The sequence below is a fragment of the Trachinotus anak genome, unplaced genomic scaffold (genome assembly GCF_046630095.1).
Source record: "Trachinotus anak isolate AG129_WGS33_773 ecotype Australia unplaced genomic scaffold, CSIRO_AGI_Tana_v1 ptg000019l, whole genome shotgun sequence".
NCBI classification, from domain to species: domain Eukaryota; kingdom Metazoa; phylum Chordata; class Actinopteri; order Carangiformes; family Carangidae; genus Trachinotus; species Trachinotus anak.
The window spans coordinates 8,239,625-8,260,963 of NW_027273870.1; the positions used below are offsets into that span (position 1 = coordinate 8,239,625).

The window sequence follows — 21,339 nt, forward strand, 5'->3', positions numbered from 1 at the left end:
CAGGAACGTGTCTTACCAATCAGAGGAACAGAGTCTGAAGTGGCAGGCATGATCTCCGCTACCAGTAACATGAACACTGTTAGAGACAGCAGCACGGTGATGCCTGGGGAAAAAAGACAATAGACAGAGATGAGCAAAAACACAAAGGAAAACATTTCATTATAGTCTCCTTTTTTCTTTAATGGTGACACGAGAGTACTCAAAATGTATGCAGCCGGTCGTTTCAAAGTAAGTGAAAACATGTGTGATTTATTTGGGTTATAATGACTCTTTTGTTTTCCCCCTGAGGGAATACTCACAGTTACATATTTACTCTGACCCTGTCTCACTGAATGGCATTTTGAAACAACCTGGCATTTTCACATCCAGGTGATAATCTTTGTTGTGTTTACAATGAAACTTCCATTCATCTGCTAATGAATGGAATCCAACACAATTGCTAATTCACAGCCATAATGTCAGCATTAGCATAGGGCAATGACAAATAACTTGCATTAGGACCTGGTGTGCAGAGATCACCGAGGCTGGGAAGAGAGATATATTTTGTCTGCATATATGATTATAATCATGAATCATTGTCCCTTTGTGTTAGTGTGAGAGAATGTGCATGTGTGTGTGTGATTGCAGGTTTGTACTAATGGGTGTGTTCTGCTCTGTACCCAGTGAGATCTTCTCTCCGGAGTCCGCAGGGAGCAGGAAGACCAGCAGGGCCAGACCAGATATAAGCACGCAGGGGATGAGCAGGTTGAGGCCATAGTAAAGTGTCCTGCGGCGCATGGTGACTGTGAACGTCACATCAGGGTAGGGTTCTTTACAGCAGTCGTAGTACAGCTCATTACGCTTTGCAGGCACACCTCGGGGATAAATGAAGAGGTGGGAAGATGTCAATTAGAGGTCAAAAGCACAGAGTTATGAAATGAAGGTCCAGTTTCCCGCCATTAATGCACAGCTGTGGCTACCGTTGTAAATGCCGTTGTCATTTTTAAGTGTTCACGAGTGTGCTTGGCATAGAGGATCACTTCACAATCGTTACCAATAAAATCTGTAGTGGCTCTATTGTTATATGGTTGAAATAGGAGCTTCAGTCAGTGTGCCTTTGTATGAGGAACTAACACTCTTTACTACAAGCAAACATATTGTTTCATCTACAGAACATAAGGTTATAGATTTTATACAAGTTTTTCTAAAATTGCAATAACTATGTTGTTAAATCTATATTTTTTCCATCTGAAGATTAAATTCCAGACTTTAACTAAGCACAAATATACTGCAGTAGACAGTGTGATTTTGGGGAAGATTAGGATTTTACCATAAATTCAGTTTCTTGGTAAACATGTGGAAAGCAGCTTGTCACTGAAAAACAGCAAATGCACTCTTGCCTAAATTAATACCGTACATAATACAGTGACGTCACAATGCAATCTTTTATATAAAACAGTAATCTACTCAACAGTTTCACCTTGTGTGTGACTACAGTTTTTATAATGCACGGCTCTGTCTACTGTCGGAGAGGTCCAAAGTCAAGTCCCAGGTCCTAACCTTTGTGCTTTGAGTCATAAATAATGTGTTTTCTACAGCAAATGTAATGCTATTGCAAAATGGCAGAGTCCTGTTTGACAACAGACTTTGTTTTCTGTATCTGTAGCTGATTAGCTGATTGTTGCTTTCCATCCATACAGGAGTCTGGTAGGTTGTAGAAAGTTGAAGCAATTAGTGAGCAAAAAGTCAAAAAACAGGACTGTATTAAGTCACACAAGTCATTATATTATGTCACACAAACATACAAATGTATATGAACATACAGTATGTTTACTGTACAGCCCATTCATGATCCTTTGTTTGACAGTACAGGCTTAATGTACATTCAGATCTGGACTTTGCAACCTTCAGATTTTGAAACAGCAATTACAAATCACTCACAATTATCCAAGTACTCATCATCGTGGCCTTATCTGTCTTGTTGGCATATTCACATTTATGCCACCTTGGTCTGCTCAAAGTCAAATGACTGAAAAACTTAATTTAAAGGAGCTTTTTGTAAGTTTTGCTATTTTGCTATAACTTTAGCAATAACAGCTGTTTCTTACCCGTCTAGAAGAAGTGTTTTGAGTTCGGCATCAAACGTCACTGCTTTACTCACCAAGAGCTGTCTCCAGAGGTTGGAAGCAACCCTTTTGTTTTACGTATATTTTCTATTAATTATTTTTTTCTACTGATGTTAGCAGTCAGGCCAGCCCATCTCATTACTTTCTGATACCGAGTCACTGGTCACTGGTCTGAGCGCTGCTCACAGGGCGTATCATAACCTCTCGAAGCCTCGAATAAATGCAACAATGGCTGAAGCTCTTGCAACGACTAGTAAGTAAACAGCTGGTAATGCTTACATTTACTATATAGCAATAACTAAACATACACAAAGCTCCTTTAATCTCACTCTGAGACCAAACATGTAGCAGGTTGGTTAGTAAGAGGGACTTTGATAGATTTCCCATGCACAATAGTTTCTGGACTACAGTCAGTGTTTTAACCTTTTTAACCTTTATTAAAAAAAACAATCTGAGAGCTCAGTGTTTTTATTTTTGTGTGAGAGAGGAATGGAGAGTCACTTGTGCATCAGTCAACAAACAATGGTGAGTAAAAATCCAGTGCCATGAATTTGATCGTGGTTTAAGCATCATTGTACAGCTGTCTGTATCAGCTGTATGAGTGTTCGTGATTCTGAACGAAGCCATGATACTTGATCAGCCACATATTCAAAATAGGCAACTCATTTTGGGAAGAGATGTCACAAAAACAAATGCAATTTTACCCCAGAGAGGGTGTGTGTATGTTTGCAGTGTTCATTCCTATGGAAATTCAATTCACATTAATTGCAGGGATTCAGTTTCATTTGATTTCAACTGAGACACCTGAACGCTGAAGAGAAATAGCTTTTGTTAGCCATCTATTAATTTGATGGATTGCAGACCTGCAGATGCATCCTGTGTGTGTGTGTGTGTGTGTGTGTGTGTGTGTGTGTGTGTGTGTGTGTGTGTGTGTGGGTGGATGGTTGTGTGTCAGCGTGTGTGTATTTGCTGGCATGGGCATGGGTATGTTCTGAGGCACCAGGACAGTGTGTGTTCTTGGCCAGCTTGCCGCCTGGCTGTGCCTGAATTAAGTGAACCATCCCTGGGCCAGCTGTCACCACACACACCCATGGCTTCCCCCTCCATTCCCCCAGCCAGCTGGGTCCGCTTACTTTGTGTGTATGTATGTTTGTGTATGTGAAAATGAACTCTTCTGTTGACCTCTGATTAACACAAGATTAGGTTCGGGATGATGAGAGTTCTTCATTTGCACACACACAGAGAGAGGATGGTGAAGAAGGAAACAAAGGAACAGAGATAAGGAATCAGTATATTTTCAGCCTTATCTTGAACTTGGTCAAATCTCTCTCCTCCTTTGTTTCTTGGGAAGAGACAGACAAACTGAGAGGTAGTTTCAGAAGCTAGCACCAAAAAAGAAACAAGTTAACACAAAGAATAATAAACTGAGCTGCTGTGAATGGTGGAAAGTCCCAGTGTCGTTTTCAGCCACGCTGAAAAAACAATCCTCTAAACAATGAGTCACTCAGCCCTGAGTCCCATAATTCTCTGATTTCCCAGATTTTACTGACTCAAGACCACAGTTGCATAGTATGGAGTTTGAAGAAAATATACAGTACAGTCATGACAACAAGAAATCCCGTCAGGAATGAAGTGAAATGTAACTTTCTTTAGGAAGGCACCCAATATGTATATATATATATATATATATATATATATATATATACATATATATATATATATATGTATATATATATGTATAGGCCTGTCTAACCGAAATAACAAATAACCGAAATAACAAAATTCAATTTAAAAATAGATGATTAAAATGGTAGAATTTTTTTTCCTATTTCTCAGTGAAAACAGTGAAACTGACCCATGACCATTTAGAATTAATATTTCATCACTTCATCATTTTATCATGTAAGACATTTGTGTTAAATTGTGTCATAATAAGTGTATGAACTTATGACTTTCTGGCAAAAACATCTTTTGTGGGGTCAAGGTGACCTTGACCTTTGACCACCAAAATCTAATCAGTTTATCCTTCAGTCCAAGTGAATTTTTGTACTGAATTTGAAGAAATTCTTTCAAGGCATTACTGAGCTATCACGTTCATGAGAATGGGACGTACAGAAGGACGCCCGAAAAACATAATAACATGAAAAAAATAACAATAAAAAATAAAATAAAAATATGATATTAATCTCCCAGACAGTTGCCAAGGGCTTATCAGAGAATAATTTCGGAAGGTCAATAAAGTTAATAAAGATAGAATTGAACTGAATTGTCAACTTATGCTAATCAGAAACAGGGTTACATTTTTCTTTAAAAAATAAATGTATATGATAAATAAAAAGGGTTTGAGTCCAAGAATTCATCAGCAGGAAGAAACTGTGTGGATACAGTTGCACTAAACAGCAACAATATTCTCCAGGCTATCAGCAGTAGTCCTTAACCATGACTGATAGACAGGAAAATGTCAGTGAGAATGACATCTTACCAGGAAGGTGACATTGCTGAAACACCTGCTGTCAAGGCTGGAGGACACTGACTGGATCTCTTAACTCCCTGGAATATGACATGAAGGACCTAATGTTTAAAGTCTATATGTCAGACTCTTTTTCAGTCTCTCAGAATCAATTTGGTGTTCAGGCATATCCCATGAATATTTATAGATATTTTTAATCAGCCCTTACACCTCATTATAGCTCCACGCTGACAACAGCAGGGCCAGAGGAAGTATGTTTCGGGTTGTCAGCCTGTCCCATTCTCGTGAACACGATATCTCAGGAATGGCAACAGGAATTTCCTCAACACAAACATTCACTTGACCTCAAGGATAAAGTAATTCAATTCAATTTTAGGTCAAGGTCACTGTGTCCTCACAAAACACACCGAAACTCACAAATTCATACATAAATTATGACATAACTTAACATAAATGTCTAATAGGATAAAATGATGAAGTGAAGTGAAGAGGATGGTGAAGTGATGACATTTTATATCCAAAAGTTCAAAGGTCAACTTCACTGTGACATCACAATATTTTGCAATACGGCCATTATTCAGTGCTGTAACTCAGAAAGGGAGGATTGTGACCATATCTCTTGCAACTTGGCTGGTTGGTGCAGGCATATAACCATGAGGCAGTAATTCTTGTTTTTTTATGTTGTGTCAGCATGCAGTCTTTTACATTTGCTTTTCTACCCAGTTTGCTAAAATAAACAGCCCATTTAAAAGTCATTCCACTTGCCAGGTAATGGTTAATCTGTTCAAAATGAACAACTTCCACTAAAACTAAAAACATTTTCACTAAAACCCAAATTTTAGAAAGGCTGTGTCTCTGATTTCCTTTTGTTTTGTTTTTCTGGTGTCATGCACCTGAATGTGTCTCTTATTCTCCTTACCTACAAGATCCCACTCCCCATTGGGTATGTAGGTAGAGATGTCTACATCCATCATCTGGAGGTCCAGCAGCCAGCCATTGTGAGTCCAGGAGCCAAACTTCAGGTCACACTTCTGCACATCGAATGGGAACCACCGTACATCGATGTAGCAGGTACTCTTCAAGATGCCTGGACAGACATGTTGGAGAAGGTTACTTTTGAAACCGAATGCTTAATTTATTATAATGTGTTGTGACTAGTTACTTTATGTAATTTGTTTTAAACAAAATTAACTTATAATTTTCAAATTTTCTAATTAAAGCACCTTCAAAACTCTCCTCTGACACTAGAATATTATATATAACACGGTGATATTATGTCTTGTCATTTCACTCTTTCAAGCCTTATTCAGTATAACTGGAGGAGAACATGTCAGCAACACTGGAGCAAAGCTATTTCTAATGCATCACATAGGAATACATCAAATTACTGTAAAATCTCTATTTAAGTCTAAACTCTGTTCGTCAAGGGACACTGCAGCCGAATTCATGTAAGTAAAAGTTACACACTGGGCAAGGTGAGAGTGAGGAGAATATTGGGATAATGTGAGGATCATTCAGATAATGCAGAAATGTTAACAGTAGTCAAACTGATATACGGGATATGTAACAAAGAGAAGAAACGGAATATCTTTAATGTGTTACCTGGTGGGATATACTGGCACGATCCTGAAGCATTGACCAGCACATTTGTATGGAACGTAGCATCAAATCTCTCATCAGCACTGTGGGTAGAGAAGAGTGTTTGTATAAAAAAAATAAAATAAAAATGAAGCATTTAAAGAGCAAGTCCCAGAAAACGAGAAAGCCAGAAAGACAAGAGAAAAACCAGAGGTCATTAAGTTGAAAGTGCAAAGGTAAAAACAGATACAAGAGAAACCCAGATGATAAACAGCATGTGAGAATGAAGGTGACAGAGATATCAGGGGGATTAGTGTTGATCCAGCCAGACAGTGTTTAATTTTACTGATCATCATAGGCAAACACGGTTGTCTGTCATCAAGACGTCCTTCAAACAGAGGGGCATTATGTACACTCAGAATCCAAAGTACAGACATCATAATCAGAAAATTACACATTTCTCACAAGGATAAAAATAACCCCCAGGAAAATTACTACATTTGAAATTTTCTTTCAGAGAGAAAAACCAAAGCAAACCATATCTGAGAACAGGCATTCTTAAGGTTGTAATTACAATGTTAAGGACAGTCAAAGCCAGAGCACAGTAAAAAGAAGCATAGAAATATTAAACATTTTGACCTGGCTCACAGAATACCTTGAACAACAGTTATCTGACAGATGTATTTTGAAGGACCCCAGAAGTGCATTCAGTAAGCTAGTATTCAATAACAATAAAAAATAAATACATAAAAAAATTTAAAAAAGAACTCAAGAGTGCAGATCCCTCCACTGAGGCCACAAAGGCCTCTACATTTGTTATTTAAATCTGAATCTGCATTGCAATACACATAGTGACGAACAATTGTAGTGACCATGATTTTTGTAGAATAATTAGAATAAATAGTGAACAAAATCATCATTTTTATCATGGTGCTGTACCTCTACCTCACACCTGATATGCACATCTTTCAATGTAATTTGCTGCAATAACTTAATAGGTTTGAAAGCTATAGCAGTTTATCAGTCAGTGGCATGTATCTATCTTGTTCTCTAGTTTATGTCCACATAAACATTCTGCATAAACTTATTCCAATAAAGTTTAACTTAAATCTTTGAAGTACTTTTTAGCCAAGCTAGCATTGTGGCTCTACAAATGGCAATGCAGGTGAGCCTCTGATTTTGCCTCTCGCTACCATGATGCCTGTGGTATCCCCCAGAGTGAATCGTAACCATATTCTGGTCCCTAAAATCTTTCATCATCAAGTCAGAATTCTAATTTCAGCACTTTGATTAATGATACCAGAAAAAAATGAATGACAATCCCTTCAGCTTCATCTATACCCTCTTTTAGTGCTAATTAGCAAATGTCAGCATGGTGACATGATGAACAAAGATGGTGAACATGGCAAATATTAAAAGTGCTGATCATCGGTTTGATAGCATTGTCACTGTAAGCCTGTCAGAAAGCTGATGTCAGCTTTTAGCTTAAAGTGCTGTTGCAGTATTATGCTGAATAATGATAACAAAAAGCATAAAGGACTGAAAATATAACTTTCTTGACAGATGTAATGAAGCAGTAAAAGGCTTCCTGCAATGGCAAGATAGTATTCATTCATTTATTCAGAACTAGTATGGTATTTATTCATATCCTTCAATATGCAGTGCCCCCCTTAAAACCACTGAGTGAGATACAATGTAGACTGAATGCACCTCATTTTGAACAACGAATGAGTGCTCATCCAGTGCCAGACAGTAGCCTCACTCAAACCATCATCTGTTACTGTCCATTAGTACATTTCTGCCATTTACAGTATGAGACTAGAAGCAGAGAGAGAAGGCGAGGAGCATGCTGAAACTCTTCCTAAAGTCTTTTTGGTGGACAAGTAGAACATACATTTTAGTAAAGTGCATTGGGACTGAGCCCAGGAGGCATATAACAAGGACAACACTTTACCCAAAGCAGACTTATAGCTGCTACATCAATAATCGAAATCTAATAACTCTTTTCATTTAGCAGAGGTTGGAAAAACAAAGAGGCTGTGAGAATACTTTAAAACAGCTGCCATCGATCTTTTCCATTGCTGTGAATAAATGAGCTAAATTAGCATTTAGTCTTGTAATGGTATTTGGAATACATCTACCTAACGTATACATTAAATGGGTGGCATTAGCATTTGAAATGAGATAGGTTTAATTTATCATGCTAAAAACAATATATCAAAACACAAATGCAGGACACGGTTAATGTGAGAGTGATTCTTTTAAATTAAAGTTCAGCCAAAGCCTGGAAAAGAAACGGTTTGGTGAATCTTATGGCATAGGAAGATTTATACAATGGCGAAACAATGAATAGCATGCTCACATGAGCATCACTGGAAATTCCTTGATGCATAACCTTAACCACATCTTAATCAGCTCACTAAGTAGAACATGTTTCCAAAAGGTCATATGCCACATGGAAAAGATAAGGGCACGATGAAGGCATTGAATCTCAATGGAGTCCTTTGCCCACAGTGGGATTCCTTGAGAACTTCACCTTTTATTTTAGATTTAACCTTTAAATGAGAAACACATTTGAAAGAAAATGACATTCTATTTTCTTGCATAGCAATAAATGCTGTTAAAAGGATGATATCACCATAGTAAAGAGAAAGAACAAGAGATAATCAGAGGTAGAAGTGACTAAAAAATCTGCTAAAATCAGTCAACGATATTTGCATATTTCCTCAAGTGTGCTCCTATAGAAAACCACAATGGCCTGAATAAGAAAGTTTTATGCAAATAACTAGAAAGCCTTTCCCCTCATTTAAAGCCCCGGCAGAATACATACACCTAGAACATACTGCTTTAATATCCTCTGGCTCAATGAAATGGCATCACCCACATTTACATTTAATTCCTGTAAAACCATTGCTAGAATTTATGTTAAAACATTATCATCATCAAGAGATGCTTTTAAAGTCAGGAAAGACAGCACCATACAGTCTAGATTCACAAGTAAAATCATCTCTTCATGTAAAGCAAACAGCTGGATGGAGAAATGGTTTACATTATTTACATAAGAAACACAATGAAAGCAGAAGAGTCAGTCCCCTTCTGTGCCATCTTCCCAAGTGTCTGTAAATGGTGAAATATTCAAAATTATGCCTCGTACAGGACAAATGGTTTCTTTATTATTCATCTGAAAAGAGTTAGATTTGTTGCTGGGGTGAAATGAGCACATACAGAACACACAGTTGTCTACCTTTTATATCCTTCACCATCAAGTCCGAACAGAATTGGCTAACTTGGATCCCTGCTGTTGTACAAGGGCATAGGTTTCAACATTGGGCGGGACAATATAACCCTACCACCCCTCCAAAACAAAGCAGACTTTCTAATGCTGTCAGACAAATGTTTATTAAGATATAAGATCTGTATATACAGTATATTTCATTTCAAAGAAACGTATCACTTATTCAGCTGATGAATGTAAGAACAGTCTTCAAGTGTCAAACTGACATAAATAATTTTTGCACAGTTAAGTTCAAATGTTCAACTCAATGGTGTGCCTTCAGGGCAAGCAAGACAGGCACGCTTGCCCAGTTAAAGCCAAAAATAGACATCAATTAGACCCATACTGAAGTGGAGGCAACATCTCTCCTCACAGTTTTCTGTCCCATAAACAATCTGTGCATTCATTGTGTAATTTACTGCCATCTTGTGGCCACAGCAAGCTATTGCCTCTGAAGCTAGCTTGACTTCCCACTGTTGTAACTATAGTTTCTGTCATTTTTGTGGGTGTGACCATGTCCCATTGACAAGGACTGGAGCTTGTCAAGCGGTGAGGGCATCAACTGTTCTGGGATCATTTATGATATTGCACACATTGTACGCATGCGCAGATGTGTGTGGAAACTAAACTTGTGCATCAAGTGTTAAGTGGAAAGTAAACAAGCAAATTACACTGATTTATCATCTCAGTGCAAGATCTGTAGTAAGTTTGAGAAGTTTGAGACAGAATATTGTCACAGGAGTAGAGCAGAAATAGCTCAGTACATTGGTTGTGTGCATAGCAAGAGAGGGAGAGAGAGAGAGAGGTGATACTGGCAACCAGAGCAGTTAACAAATTAGCTAGCAGTGTTAGCAGTGCGCACAACCAATCCAAGCTACAAGGACTACTGCAGTAACACTTTTAAAGCAACCTTGAGATTTTAATAGTAGCATGGGCACAAAGGGCATACAAGGGCATACATAGGGTATCCAACAATTTTCGGGGCAACACGACCAATCAGTTGTCTTGGAGAAGTAGCCTCCAAACAAGGGGCGAACAAGTTCACAATTTTGTCCTCCCAAAATATTGGTTAGGACATGTCCCTATCGTCCAAATGCAAACCTACGCCCTTACTGTGGACTGAAAAAACAGACTATCCTGCCCTCCATTAAAGTGGATACTCTGCACATTAAGGGAAGAAGAAAAGAAAAAGAAGAAGAAGAAGAAGAAGAAGCCATTTCTGATCAGTTGTGTGGAGGGGTGAGATTCTGTGGTTCTTGTGTTTCTACTCAAGTCTTATATTCAATTCGGAAACAACTCAGAAGTTGTTGTACAAATTGTATTATGATCAATATGAACAATATGTATGTTATGAAGTACCCTGGCAGTATCCTCTCCTGGACCCTCCCAGAGACTCTGAAGATTCTATGAACTGTTGTTTCCTGCATGGGTATAAACAACAGTCAGAGCCTTCTTCCCAAAGCATGAAGTCACACAGTCACCCCTCTTGTTCTGCAGAGGGGCAGCACTCAGCCAGAGGCTTGTGACCTTTGGCACCTCCACCAGAGAGCTGACATTCCATGCCCCCAGAACCAGTTTTCACAGTCAGAGATCAGCACACCAGGGCTTTAACCTATCACTTGATTGACAGGGCCCTGAACACTACACCCAACCTTACAGGAGGTGGGCTCACATGGCACAGCTGCAAGCTCCTCTCACAGGCTTGGCTCAAGGAGGGGACCCCAGGTAAGGTTGCTTGATCCAAAGGTTGCTCTTAAGACAAGGCTATGCACGAAACAAACAAGTTTATTTGAAGTGTCAACCATGTTTATAAGTGTTTATAGCTGCTGCGAATGGCCACATTCCAGGGTCAGACAAAACCCCTGCTGTCTTAGGGATGGGCAAGACACAATGAATCTTACAAATAGGAGGGCACATGGTTTTGGACAGTCACGCCCAAAGGGCATTCACAGTGTAGCTCTCGGCTGTACACTTGTAGATAGTGAGGTAAACAGTAGAAAGTAAATATTTGATTGGCCACACTGCATCTCGCTTGTTTCTTTTTATCTTTTTTGCTGGGCGCCTCCACATTTTTATGCTAGGGCCCTCTGCATTGACATACTTTTTCTCCAGACCGGCCTCATTCACACTAACAAGGACACTGCCTTTTTTTTTAAACAGGGCTGAAGTAAGGCTTTTGAAGTGCCATTGTACACTGTCAGACCTGATTATCAGGTGGTCGAATGGCTTCAGAGGAGTTCAGTCTTATAGTGGTCTAGTGGAAGGTGGCATTCCTTAATCCATGCCGATTTGTCAGAGCACAGGCCAGGATCCGTGCAGAGTTGGTGGGGTTGTCTGGCAGAAACAAAAGGTATAGTTGGGCGTCATCTGCGTAGCAGTGATATGAGAAGCAATAAGAGTGGACCCACCCAAGGAGGTGGCGTATATTGCAAAGAGGTCCCAGTGCTGATCCTTGGGGTCCTCCAGTGGGGAGGGGATTGGATAAGGACCTTTGTCCTTGCCATGACACACTGCTAAAAGAATGTGGCCGCATGTGGCCCAGACCATCTCCGCATGTGGTCACCACTGATCTCAAATGCGTCCTCAATACATCTGGGGTGTGGTCATACCTGTACTTAGAGCTGTCCACTTGTGATTGGATCACCTAAGACAGATGTTATGACAAGTCTGAACGGGCCTAAATTATGCCTTGTCTCCCTGTCTCCCTCTCTCTCTGACATTATTGTCACCTACACCCTTCACTTTTGATTTCCGTTGTGGTCAGAAAACTCAACACAATGCCACACAAGCTCCATATGGTGATTCTTAGAGGGATTCCTGGTCTTCACTCTGGTCAAATCAAAATACTGGGAACGTGTCTCAGTGTTTCTGGTAGTTAAGAGTACTAAAAAACAGTTTGCCAAATGGTATACTATGATTTTGATAGCTTGTTCAGTTTTTTTCTCAATGCTTTTACCTATCTTGAAGTTCATTGCTTTTTGTATATATATTTACAGATATACAGTATATCAACTAAGACCTGTATTGCTGTTTGTGCCAGATAAAGTCATGTTATTTGACTAGATTTACCACATAGAGACTCCTTGGGTTATATATGTGTGTATATATATATATTATTCATTATTTAAGACACTCTTTACTTTTTATACAATTTTTGCATTTGTCATACTTTGTCCCTGCTGAAATCTTGATACTACAATGGCCTAATTTTGCCAATGAGAATGAGTAAAAGTCTCTTATCTCACAATTTTAGCCTGCTTTCTTTTTTTTTGCTTTCCTGCTTCATAAAAATAGAAATTAATGATTTTACTCATGATTTATACAGCATGCATAAGGAATGTCAGTTTCGATCTGTGTCTGTGTCAGGACTATATTGTCGTTATCATTAGTGATCACTGATCCCCATCGCAAGCTGCTTAATGTTCTGTATCATCCCTGTTAGACAGCCAAAACTCTCCCTTTTCCCTCTCTCTCTCTCTCTCTCTCTCTTACACACACACAGACACACACACACACACACACACACACACACACACACACACACACACACGCACACAACCCCCCATCTCCACATTTAAGAATCCTTAAACACCTTGAAGGTACAGCTGAAAAGCCAGCACCATCAATCAACTTCAGCTCTGCCTTGTATCATGTTGTCTTTGCCTCATTACAAGTGTGATTCTTTAGGTATGCGTGTGTAGGAAAGACAGTGTGTGTGATTCTACGGAAAATGTGAAGGACTGATGCATTAAAAACAACTTACTTCCCTGTTACATACCCTCTGTTGAGGCTTCACAGTTTAAAAATAGCCAATAATCTCACAATCTCTTTAACAGTTAGCAACACTATGTAGAATCTGTTTTAGTCACATAAACAAGTGCACCATACAACACTTTGGTATTCCCTCAAGTGGAATTTCCTTGCACATTAATTTGATTTATGTTTAGTAAGTCAGAACTGTCTTCTATCACTTTGCTGTGTGAAACTGTAAGGAGAGCTTGCTATTGCAATAATGTGACGAGACTGTACAACATCTCATTTTCTTTTTCCTGTTACTGAATTTTATCTAATGTACAGTGGGTCCAAAGGTCTGAGGCCACTTGTGGTCCACTATATGTCAATCTTGGTGTTGCAGGTCCAAAAATGAATAATGAAATCTTACAGAGGCAGAAGTACTTAAAGATAGAAACATGATATTTCTGTGCAACGTAAGCATATTTATATTTTCCTGTCATGCCAGTCTTTCCCTCCCATTGTCCTTTTGGACACAGTGTTCCATAATAACTACTTATATTTTTTCTAAGACCTGTATTGCTGTTTGTGCCATATAAAGTCATGTTATTTGACCAGATTTACCACATAGAGACTCCTTGGCTTTTGCTGTTGTTTTTCAGTATGTTTTTTAAAGGGTAAATGTTTTAGATGTTGTTTGTTTACCATGTAGGCAGCTGGCTATAAATGTAATAAGCATCTGAAAGCAGCTTGTATTTGAGGGCAAAATTGGTGCCGTAGAAAAGGCTGAAATTCAAAGGACTCTGGAAAATGATCAAGTCGCTCACTAACAAACTTGCTAGGTCCTTCAAATGTTTTTAAAACTGAGGTTCAGACCACATTGTGAATATCAATCCCAGAAACACCTAGCAACCTGATTCTTTGTATCTCTGTAACCTGTCCAAGCAGTGGTAAAGGAGCCTCATCTCCATCCAAACAGCAGAAAGCCAAAATGGCTCAATAGGTTGAATAGGACAGAAGTTCTGTTAGACTGATCTCTGAATCAAAGAAACCAAAGAGCTGTTCAAGAGACAGATTAGTTCTTTTACTAACTATTAAAGTCCCATTCTTTGACAAAGGTATGAAAAGACATAAACTCAGCCAGATGAATGTTTCCACTGAGACCTCGATATGAGAGTGAACCTAAAACAGGTTAAACATTGCTTAAAGGTATTAATATAGTTAATATAATTCTTCTCAGACTATTATTTCACAGTAGCTTTTCTGTTTCCAACCAGTTGGTGCAGTGTATTCAGTCGGCCCATTCTTACAGCACTGCCCATTACAGGCAACAGATGCAAAGCCCCTGGGAGCGATGGTTTATGTCCTTCTGAAGGGAATCGGCTCAATCATCTCATTAAATGGGGCTGTATCCATGTGTGAAATTTCATCTGGGGACTATGTCTATACACTGCGTTATTGGGTAAACAGAGCCCAGGCAATCTAGAGTATCTTCCCATGTATAACAGAAAACAAATTGGTGTAGAAAAGGTAAGAAAGGAGGACGAGAGCAGAGCAGTGACAGATTAACCACTGTGCTGATCATGCCCATGGCCAGCAGCTACTGTTACAATTACCAGCAAAACTAAGGTTTCACCATTTGTCTTTCTTCATCCACTGCTTCAAGTCAATATACTTTATTAAATAACCACTCTAATTCATGAGAGTAAAACTACTCTATGTGGTTGATTTTAAATGCAACAGGGTGAAATAACAAATGGCTCTGTCAGTGCAGAGTAGTGAAATTCGGTATGCCTGTGGAGCAGAGATTACATTTGACCAGTAAAATGACCAGTTAATGCCTTTAGTAGGACATTATAACATTTTTAATATAATTTTTTTCTGAACTAGCTTATAAGCTTTTTGCACTACTACTGTAGTTGCTGAATATTCCAAAGGATATTTACATGTGAGATCAATTATGTTTTCAGTTGGTTAACAGGAAAATAATTGCAATTATTTGAATGATTAATTGTTTCAGTCATTTTGTGACCTCAGAATTTTAAGATGCTCTGTGACATTTTGTCAAAAATTAGCTCTGCACATGGATTAACTTTTTGTGTAGGTTTTGTTTTAGGGATGAAAATGTGAGAAAAGAAAACAATATATCTCCAAAATCAATATCTAATTTGGTTCAGTAAGGTTCTAGCTGCAAAGCACCAATCAGTACTCAGAATATACACAAGAGAACCAATCACATTCCACCTCTTTTGCATGTCGCAATCTCAAAAATTCAGGTTATGTATTTTACTTATTGAAAAGAAATGACATTGATACAAATGTCAAAGGGTCACTTTTCAATTTGTTTGAATTTGGTGAAAGGTTGCTAATGTTAATGACACAGTTCACGCTACTGCTTGTTAGCAAGAATGATTGTTATCATAAGTGTGTAATTTGTGTGCTGCAGCAGACACATGATAGTGTCATTCAGAGCTCAGACATTGATCGAGATCACTTTGGGTCTATCTGATCGAGAAAACACAATTTAAAAATGTGGTGTTATATACATACAGTGGGTTCCTGTTACTCTGACCAATTAAACAGACCATTCCCGTTTACTACATAGGATCTAAAAACATTCAGATCATAGATAAAACCAAGGTCACAGTTTTTTCAAGCAAAAATGTCAGATCAACAATTACCTAGGATTACCTATGTAGTTCTCATCAATCAAATCTAAAAATTCAATTATGAAACTTGACAAGAAACCAATAAAGGGGTACAAGGATTTGGTTGATATAAAATATGATTCAATGTGTCTGATTATTTCATTCCGCAAGGAGACGTGATGAGTGGCAAAAGCAGGAGACAAGGATGTAGCTCTAACATACCTGTTGTAGAGGAGGATATCTGGAACCCACACCAGATTTGAAGGGAAGCGGAGGTTCTGTACCCCGGGGTAGTTCTCTGGGTTCCATGAAAGGTAAATGTCTGTCCAGTACTGACAGAAACAATGGACAGAGAGTCATCAAAAAAGCAACCAGTGAGGTGAGGATATAAAAACGAGGACAAAAGACAGGATTATAAAAGTTAAGTGAGAGCATGACAGAGACAGTGCCAAATGCCGAATTTAAGGCTCTTCTATCACAGTCTGCTTTTGGCCATGCAAACCAATTTGTTGCTGCTGTTGTTGTTAATGTCGTGTTTGGCAAGGCAGCACATTAGCAACCTTCACAGCTCTGACAGCAAGACGTGTTTCACAGCTTAAATAGTGTTGGTACAATGACACGCACACTGCATACATAACTTGTGCGTCATAGCATCTTTGCTTAAAATATATCCTGGCACATCACAGCTGTTGTAAAACCAACTCTCTTTATAAAATCATAAGGATACTGAGGTTGATCATTATTTTATGATCAACCTTAAACCATTAGAAATGTTAAGTTGGCTCTTCACACAGGCTATTTTTCCAACAACTGCTGGCTCTACACTTTGTCTCCAGCTCTGATAATAAGCCTGGCAGTGACACCTCGCCAAGCCAACAGTTGTTGGCAGTGACCCCTGCACTCCTATTTGAACCTGTGCCCATATTCATCAAGGGGCTAACTGAGCCCAGCATCAAAGTGTTTAAAAGCACAAAGAGGGAGTGTGTATTGTGTATCGCCTCAGTACCTCTTTTCATGTCTTACAATGAGCCGCAAGATGACGTGTGATCTGTAGAATGGTATAGATATTTGTGTGTGTTTTAGCATATAAGCACATTTGTGTGTGCATGTGTACAGTTTGTGTGTCAAGCATATGTATAGAAGTTACATATATAAATGGGGGCACTCAGATGCTGTAGCCAGAGGGCACATTCCCTATGGAGCAAACACAGTCCCCTTGCTTATGTGGCCACAGTACATTGGGCACATCTGAGTGCGCCTATATGTGTGTGTGTTTGTGTCTGTGTGTGTGTGTGCATGTGCGTGCACATACACAAATGGATGTAACTTATGTGTGCATGTGCATGTTGTGCTTCTGCGGGCAAGTTCTTGGGATCGTTTATGCATGTGCATGTGTGCATGTTGCCGTGCAAATCTGCGCATATGCACCTCTGTCTGATGACTTTACAATTAACGTAAAATCATATTCTCTTTAAAGAAATCCATCTAAAGTGCGCCTGCTGACATATGTCTCCACTTGCGCAGCTAATGACTTAATCTCTACATTTGTTATCTGTGGGCCTTGGTGCTCGGTTTGGTGCTAGGGTGCCTTCTTTTCATGTTTGCTGGCTGGGAAAGCGCAACTAACAGCCAACAGAGCAAATCACAGCTCAGTAACTTTGTAGTCTGACAGGAACAGATGAGGAGGATACTAGGCTATGTAAGGTAACAGCTGTCTAAGAATAGGTTTGGAGTTATGTAACAGAAATTTAAGCAAGTGTCACTAATTTCAGACAGCTAGGTTCTTATTGCGAGTGTGAAATTCATTGTCTGATTGCAGGACTAAGGCTGATACATGTTAGGATGTAATGTGTATGTTCAAGACATATTCAAGGAATGTAACAGCTAAAATAGTTGTATTTAGAAATTGATTTTGCATTGTTTTTTGTTTTTTACAATTAAAGGGATCATTTGATAATAAATTTCACTTAAATTATTACTGACAGTCATGTTTTTTCTTTTCCATGCAACTACATGTAAATTCAAAAAAATAAAAAATAAAAACTTTAAGTCATCACTCTATAACCATGCTGAGTTTTGGATCAGTGATTTCTGCCTTCACTCAAAAACAGTGGAAGTGAATGGCATTTCATTTCAGTTGCTCACAGCAGCAGCAGGATGTATTTGACTTTTCAGAAATAGTCTCCCAGTTATGCTGGATTCCTTGGTGTAAACAATATCTTCAGGAGAAAGTTGTTCCAGTGAAAACATGATGTATTAAATATCAAAAGCCACAGTTTCTGGAGAGACACATTACTTAGACTTTTTTTATTTTAAATTTTCTTCACTGCAAACATTCATGTTCATTGTATCGAGATGGAGGCAGAAATATCTGAGGCAGAGATCTTAAGCTGGCTGAAACGTTTTTTTTTTTGTTGTTGTTTTTTTGGTAATTCAGTGATAATACTAACGCATAATAAGCCATGAGAGCTGGCTGTTGAGGAGGACATTAAAGTAATACTCAGTTCTTGGAAAACCTGAGCTCATTACAATTCTCACAGTTAGAAACCACATAAAATCCTATCCTTTGGGATGTGGGACACTCATTGCCTGATAAACCTGTAATCCTAAAATCCACTTTGATGCAGGGCAGGTGAACCTGGCCCTCCCCTGTCCGACTGTCTGTGAGCTAGTTAATGTACTTCTCAGGTCTCCTTCAAAATCTGCAGCATCTGCAAAGCCACCTTAAGCCATTACACCACGGTGTGTGCTAGTATTAAAGAGGTGGCTTCCTGAATAATTGATTCATTCATAACTTGTAAGCCAGTCAGCAGCGGACTCAACCTGATTGAGTGTAGGCTGTGACATCCTTAATGGTCTATTCTGACTGAGGCTGCTGCAATAATGAGGCTGTTCTACCTACCTGACTGGCCTGATAACATTTTCCTCAAGCTACTGAGCATTGTAATGTGCATTTCTTGTACCATTAACTTACCCTCAACTTTCTTTAATGAGAATAATGTGCTGTAACTGAGCTACGTAGCTTAGTTCATGCTTAGATGGCAGCAGATGGATGCTGTTAGGAGGCTGATAATTGACAGTTCACTAAACCTTTATTCCCCAAAAAGTGATTGTCCAGTCTTAGCTTAGCAACTGACAAACATTGGATTTCTCTTCTGAAGTGGTGTAAGATTGGCTGTTGTAAGAGCTATACTCAGTAGCTAAGGGGGATGGACCTTTTCAAAACAAAAAAAAAAAACAAAAAAACACAGAAACAAACGTGTAAGGAATGGATTAAACAGTGTTTATCTGTAGTCGTTAGCATGTTTGGCTAAGTGGCTTACCACCTTCTGTAGTAGCCAAACGTTACTTTGAGGCCAAGATTGAGCATATCATTAACCAGCTACTTTGGTGGCAGCATTTTCAAGTCACAGAGCTAAAGTAAGCCTCATTTGTTGGCTGTTTTAGAAATTACCGTCAATCTTAATGGTAAATCTACCACTGTTGTCACTGTAAACTGCATGTGTGCTGTGCCAGGAACACAAAGCTTGAAAGGCAGAGAAGGCAGCAGGACAAATGGAGTAAGCTGGCACTAAAGGCAAACTCAACACGTCACAGGTAGTAACGTAAATGTAAAATATAAAGGCTTAAAGGAGAAAGAAAGTATGAGTCTGAGAAACGAAACCTGATGTGTTGTCTTGTTGGGATATTTTTATCCCCATCTTCATGTGATATAATGATGACAGTAAATGAAAAGAAAAGTAAATGTTATGTCATAATATAAGTATCCTTTTTGACACCACCTTATGTCACTGTGTTTGTCATAGGGAAAGAAAACAATTGCAAGCATTCAAATTGTTCTGACACTATTTTTTACATTTTGTCATGAGGCCCAGGAGAGTCACTGAGATGTATTAACTTTTTTTTTTTGTTTTTTTTCAAGTTGCAAACAAAAGGTTATTAGTTGCAGCTTTAAACCATACCTGGCTCTATGCCTTCAAAAGCAATCAGGTGTGAACGCTTTTAGAAATATGAATGGCAGAGCCCACAGGATACAAACATGGCACACAAACACCATCCAAAAATACACTTAATGACAATTATCACACAGTGATCACACAAAAAGTGCTCGGAGAGGAGACGTACCAGCTGCAGCCAGGCGTTTGTGATCAGCACTTGGTTCTTTTCATCCTGGAGGGAAACAGCAGTAAACATGAGGTGAGATTATAAGACAGATCAGCAATGAAGTCAAGCTGCACCCTCGATGACTCAGAGCTGGCGTCATCGCTGAATGACAATGATGCACTGCAGCTTTTTTCTCTTTTATGAGATTCCTCTATTTAAAGCAGCAGAATGTATGTTTGGCATTTTATACATAAACATACAATACAACAATGATAAAAGACAAAAAAAAGGTCAAACAGCAATGTATGCAGGAAGCAGACAGTGACACTGGGCAGAAAGGATCAGGCTCTTCAACAAAGAGTTGAGTTTACAGTAATTTCTACCAGCGTCATGAAAACAGAAATATACAGTGGCTGCAGCTGCATTTTATGATATTTGACAAGGGTCAGCTCATGGTCAAATGGTCAGAGAGTGAAAAAAGCAGTGAGTGTGGAGAGGGATGGAAAAAAGTAAAGAGATGAACAGGGAGATTGACAGGGAGATAGACAGAGCAGGCTGAGGCTGAGATAGCTGAAAAAAAAAAAGATTGAAAGAGGACAGAAGCAGAAGTGCAAAAGAAAATCTGAGGTAGGAGTGGATTCCTTCAGATTGTGTTTTGCAGAATCCCTCATGACAGCGACAAGTTTTGCTCCTTGTTGCACACTGGTACGCTGCATGTCTGACGCGGTAGCCTCGCTCTTACCCCTGAAAACATGTACAAACTGCTCGACGGTGATAGTGAGTCACAGCAGCATCTCCCACTCTCTGCGTTCCTTCATGGACTAATTCTTTTTTTATTTTCATAGAATCATTGGAGTGACTTATCACGTTATCTTCTCCCCATGACTGATGCTGGGATAACACCGTCAGCTCAACCCTATGGAAACTTTTCTTTTAATGTTACTGCGGTAAAATCAAATCATGAAATCAATTTGCTCATTTTATTTCTTTCTCTATTTCATTCAACCAGACCTAATCTACTGTATAGTTTTCTATCTTATCACAAAGTTTTACACTCCTCTCACTTGCTTCATGCCGCTTATTTCACTGCCAGGACGGGACAAATCTGACTTGTTATTATGTTGTGAGACACTCACAGAGAAGTGTGCTTTGATTTGACCTCAGCTGTGCACAAGGTAGTTGAATTAGTGGCTTCATATGGGAGAAAAGGGACAAATGAATGTCTCTGAAAATGTTTGCTCTAAAGCACACAAGAGCACCACTATGCTACATTTAAAGGTCTTTGAAGAGAAGATGTGTTGCATTAAATTAGATTATAGAACATAAGCCTTTTTTAGCCATTGCACAAAATACATTTGTAGACTCCATATCATTGTTAGTTTTTTTATCCAGCCACCCCAGTTTTTAAACCACACATAGAGGATTGAT

General features: G+C 38.9%; 1 protein-coding gene across 1 annotated transcript in view; it reads right to left on the reverse strand.

Annotated features, from left to right (window-relative positions):
* chrna8 (cholinergic receptor, nicotinic, alpha 8) overlaps positions 1-21,339 on the reverse strand; it is a 48,446-nt gene that overhangs the window by 6,344 nt on the left and 20,763 nt on the right. Inside the window, exons 3-8 of the mRNA XM_071504904.1 lie at positions 19,933-19,977; positions 16,030-16,139; positions 6,178-6,257; positions 5,495-5,662; positions 660-854; positions 17-103 (exon numbers count right to left, since the gene is read on the reverse strand). Of these exons, the coding sequence (XP_071361005.1) occupies positions 17-103; positions 660-854; positions 5,495-5,662; positions 6,178-6,257; positions 16,030-16,139; positions 19,933-19,977 (685 nt within the window). The remainder of the gene's footprint in view (positions 1-16; positions 104-659; positions 855-5,494; positions 5,663-6,177; positions 6,258-16,029; positions 16,140-19,932; positions 19,978-21,339) is intronic.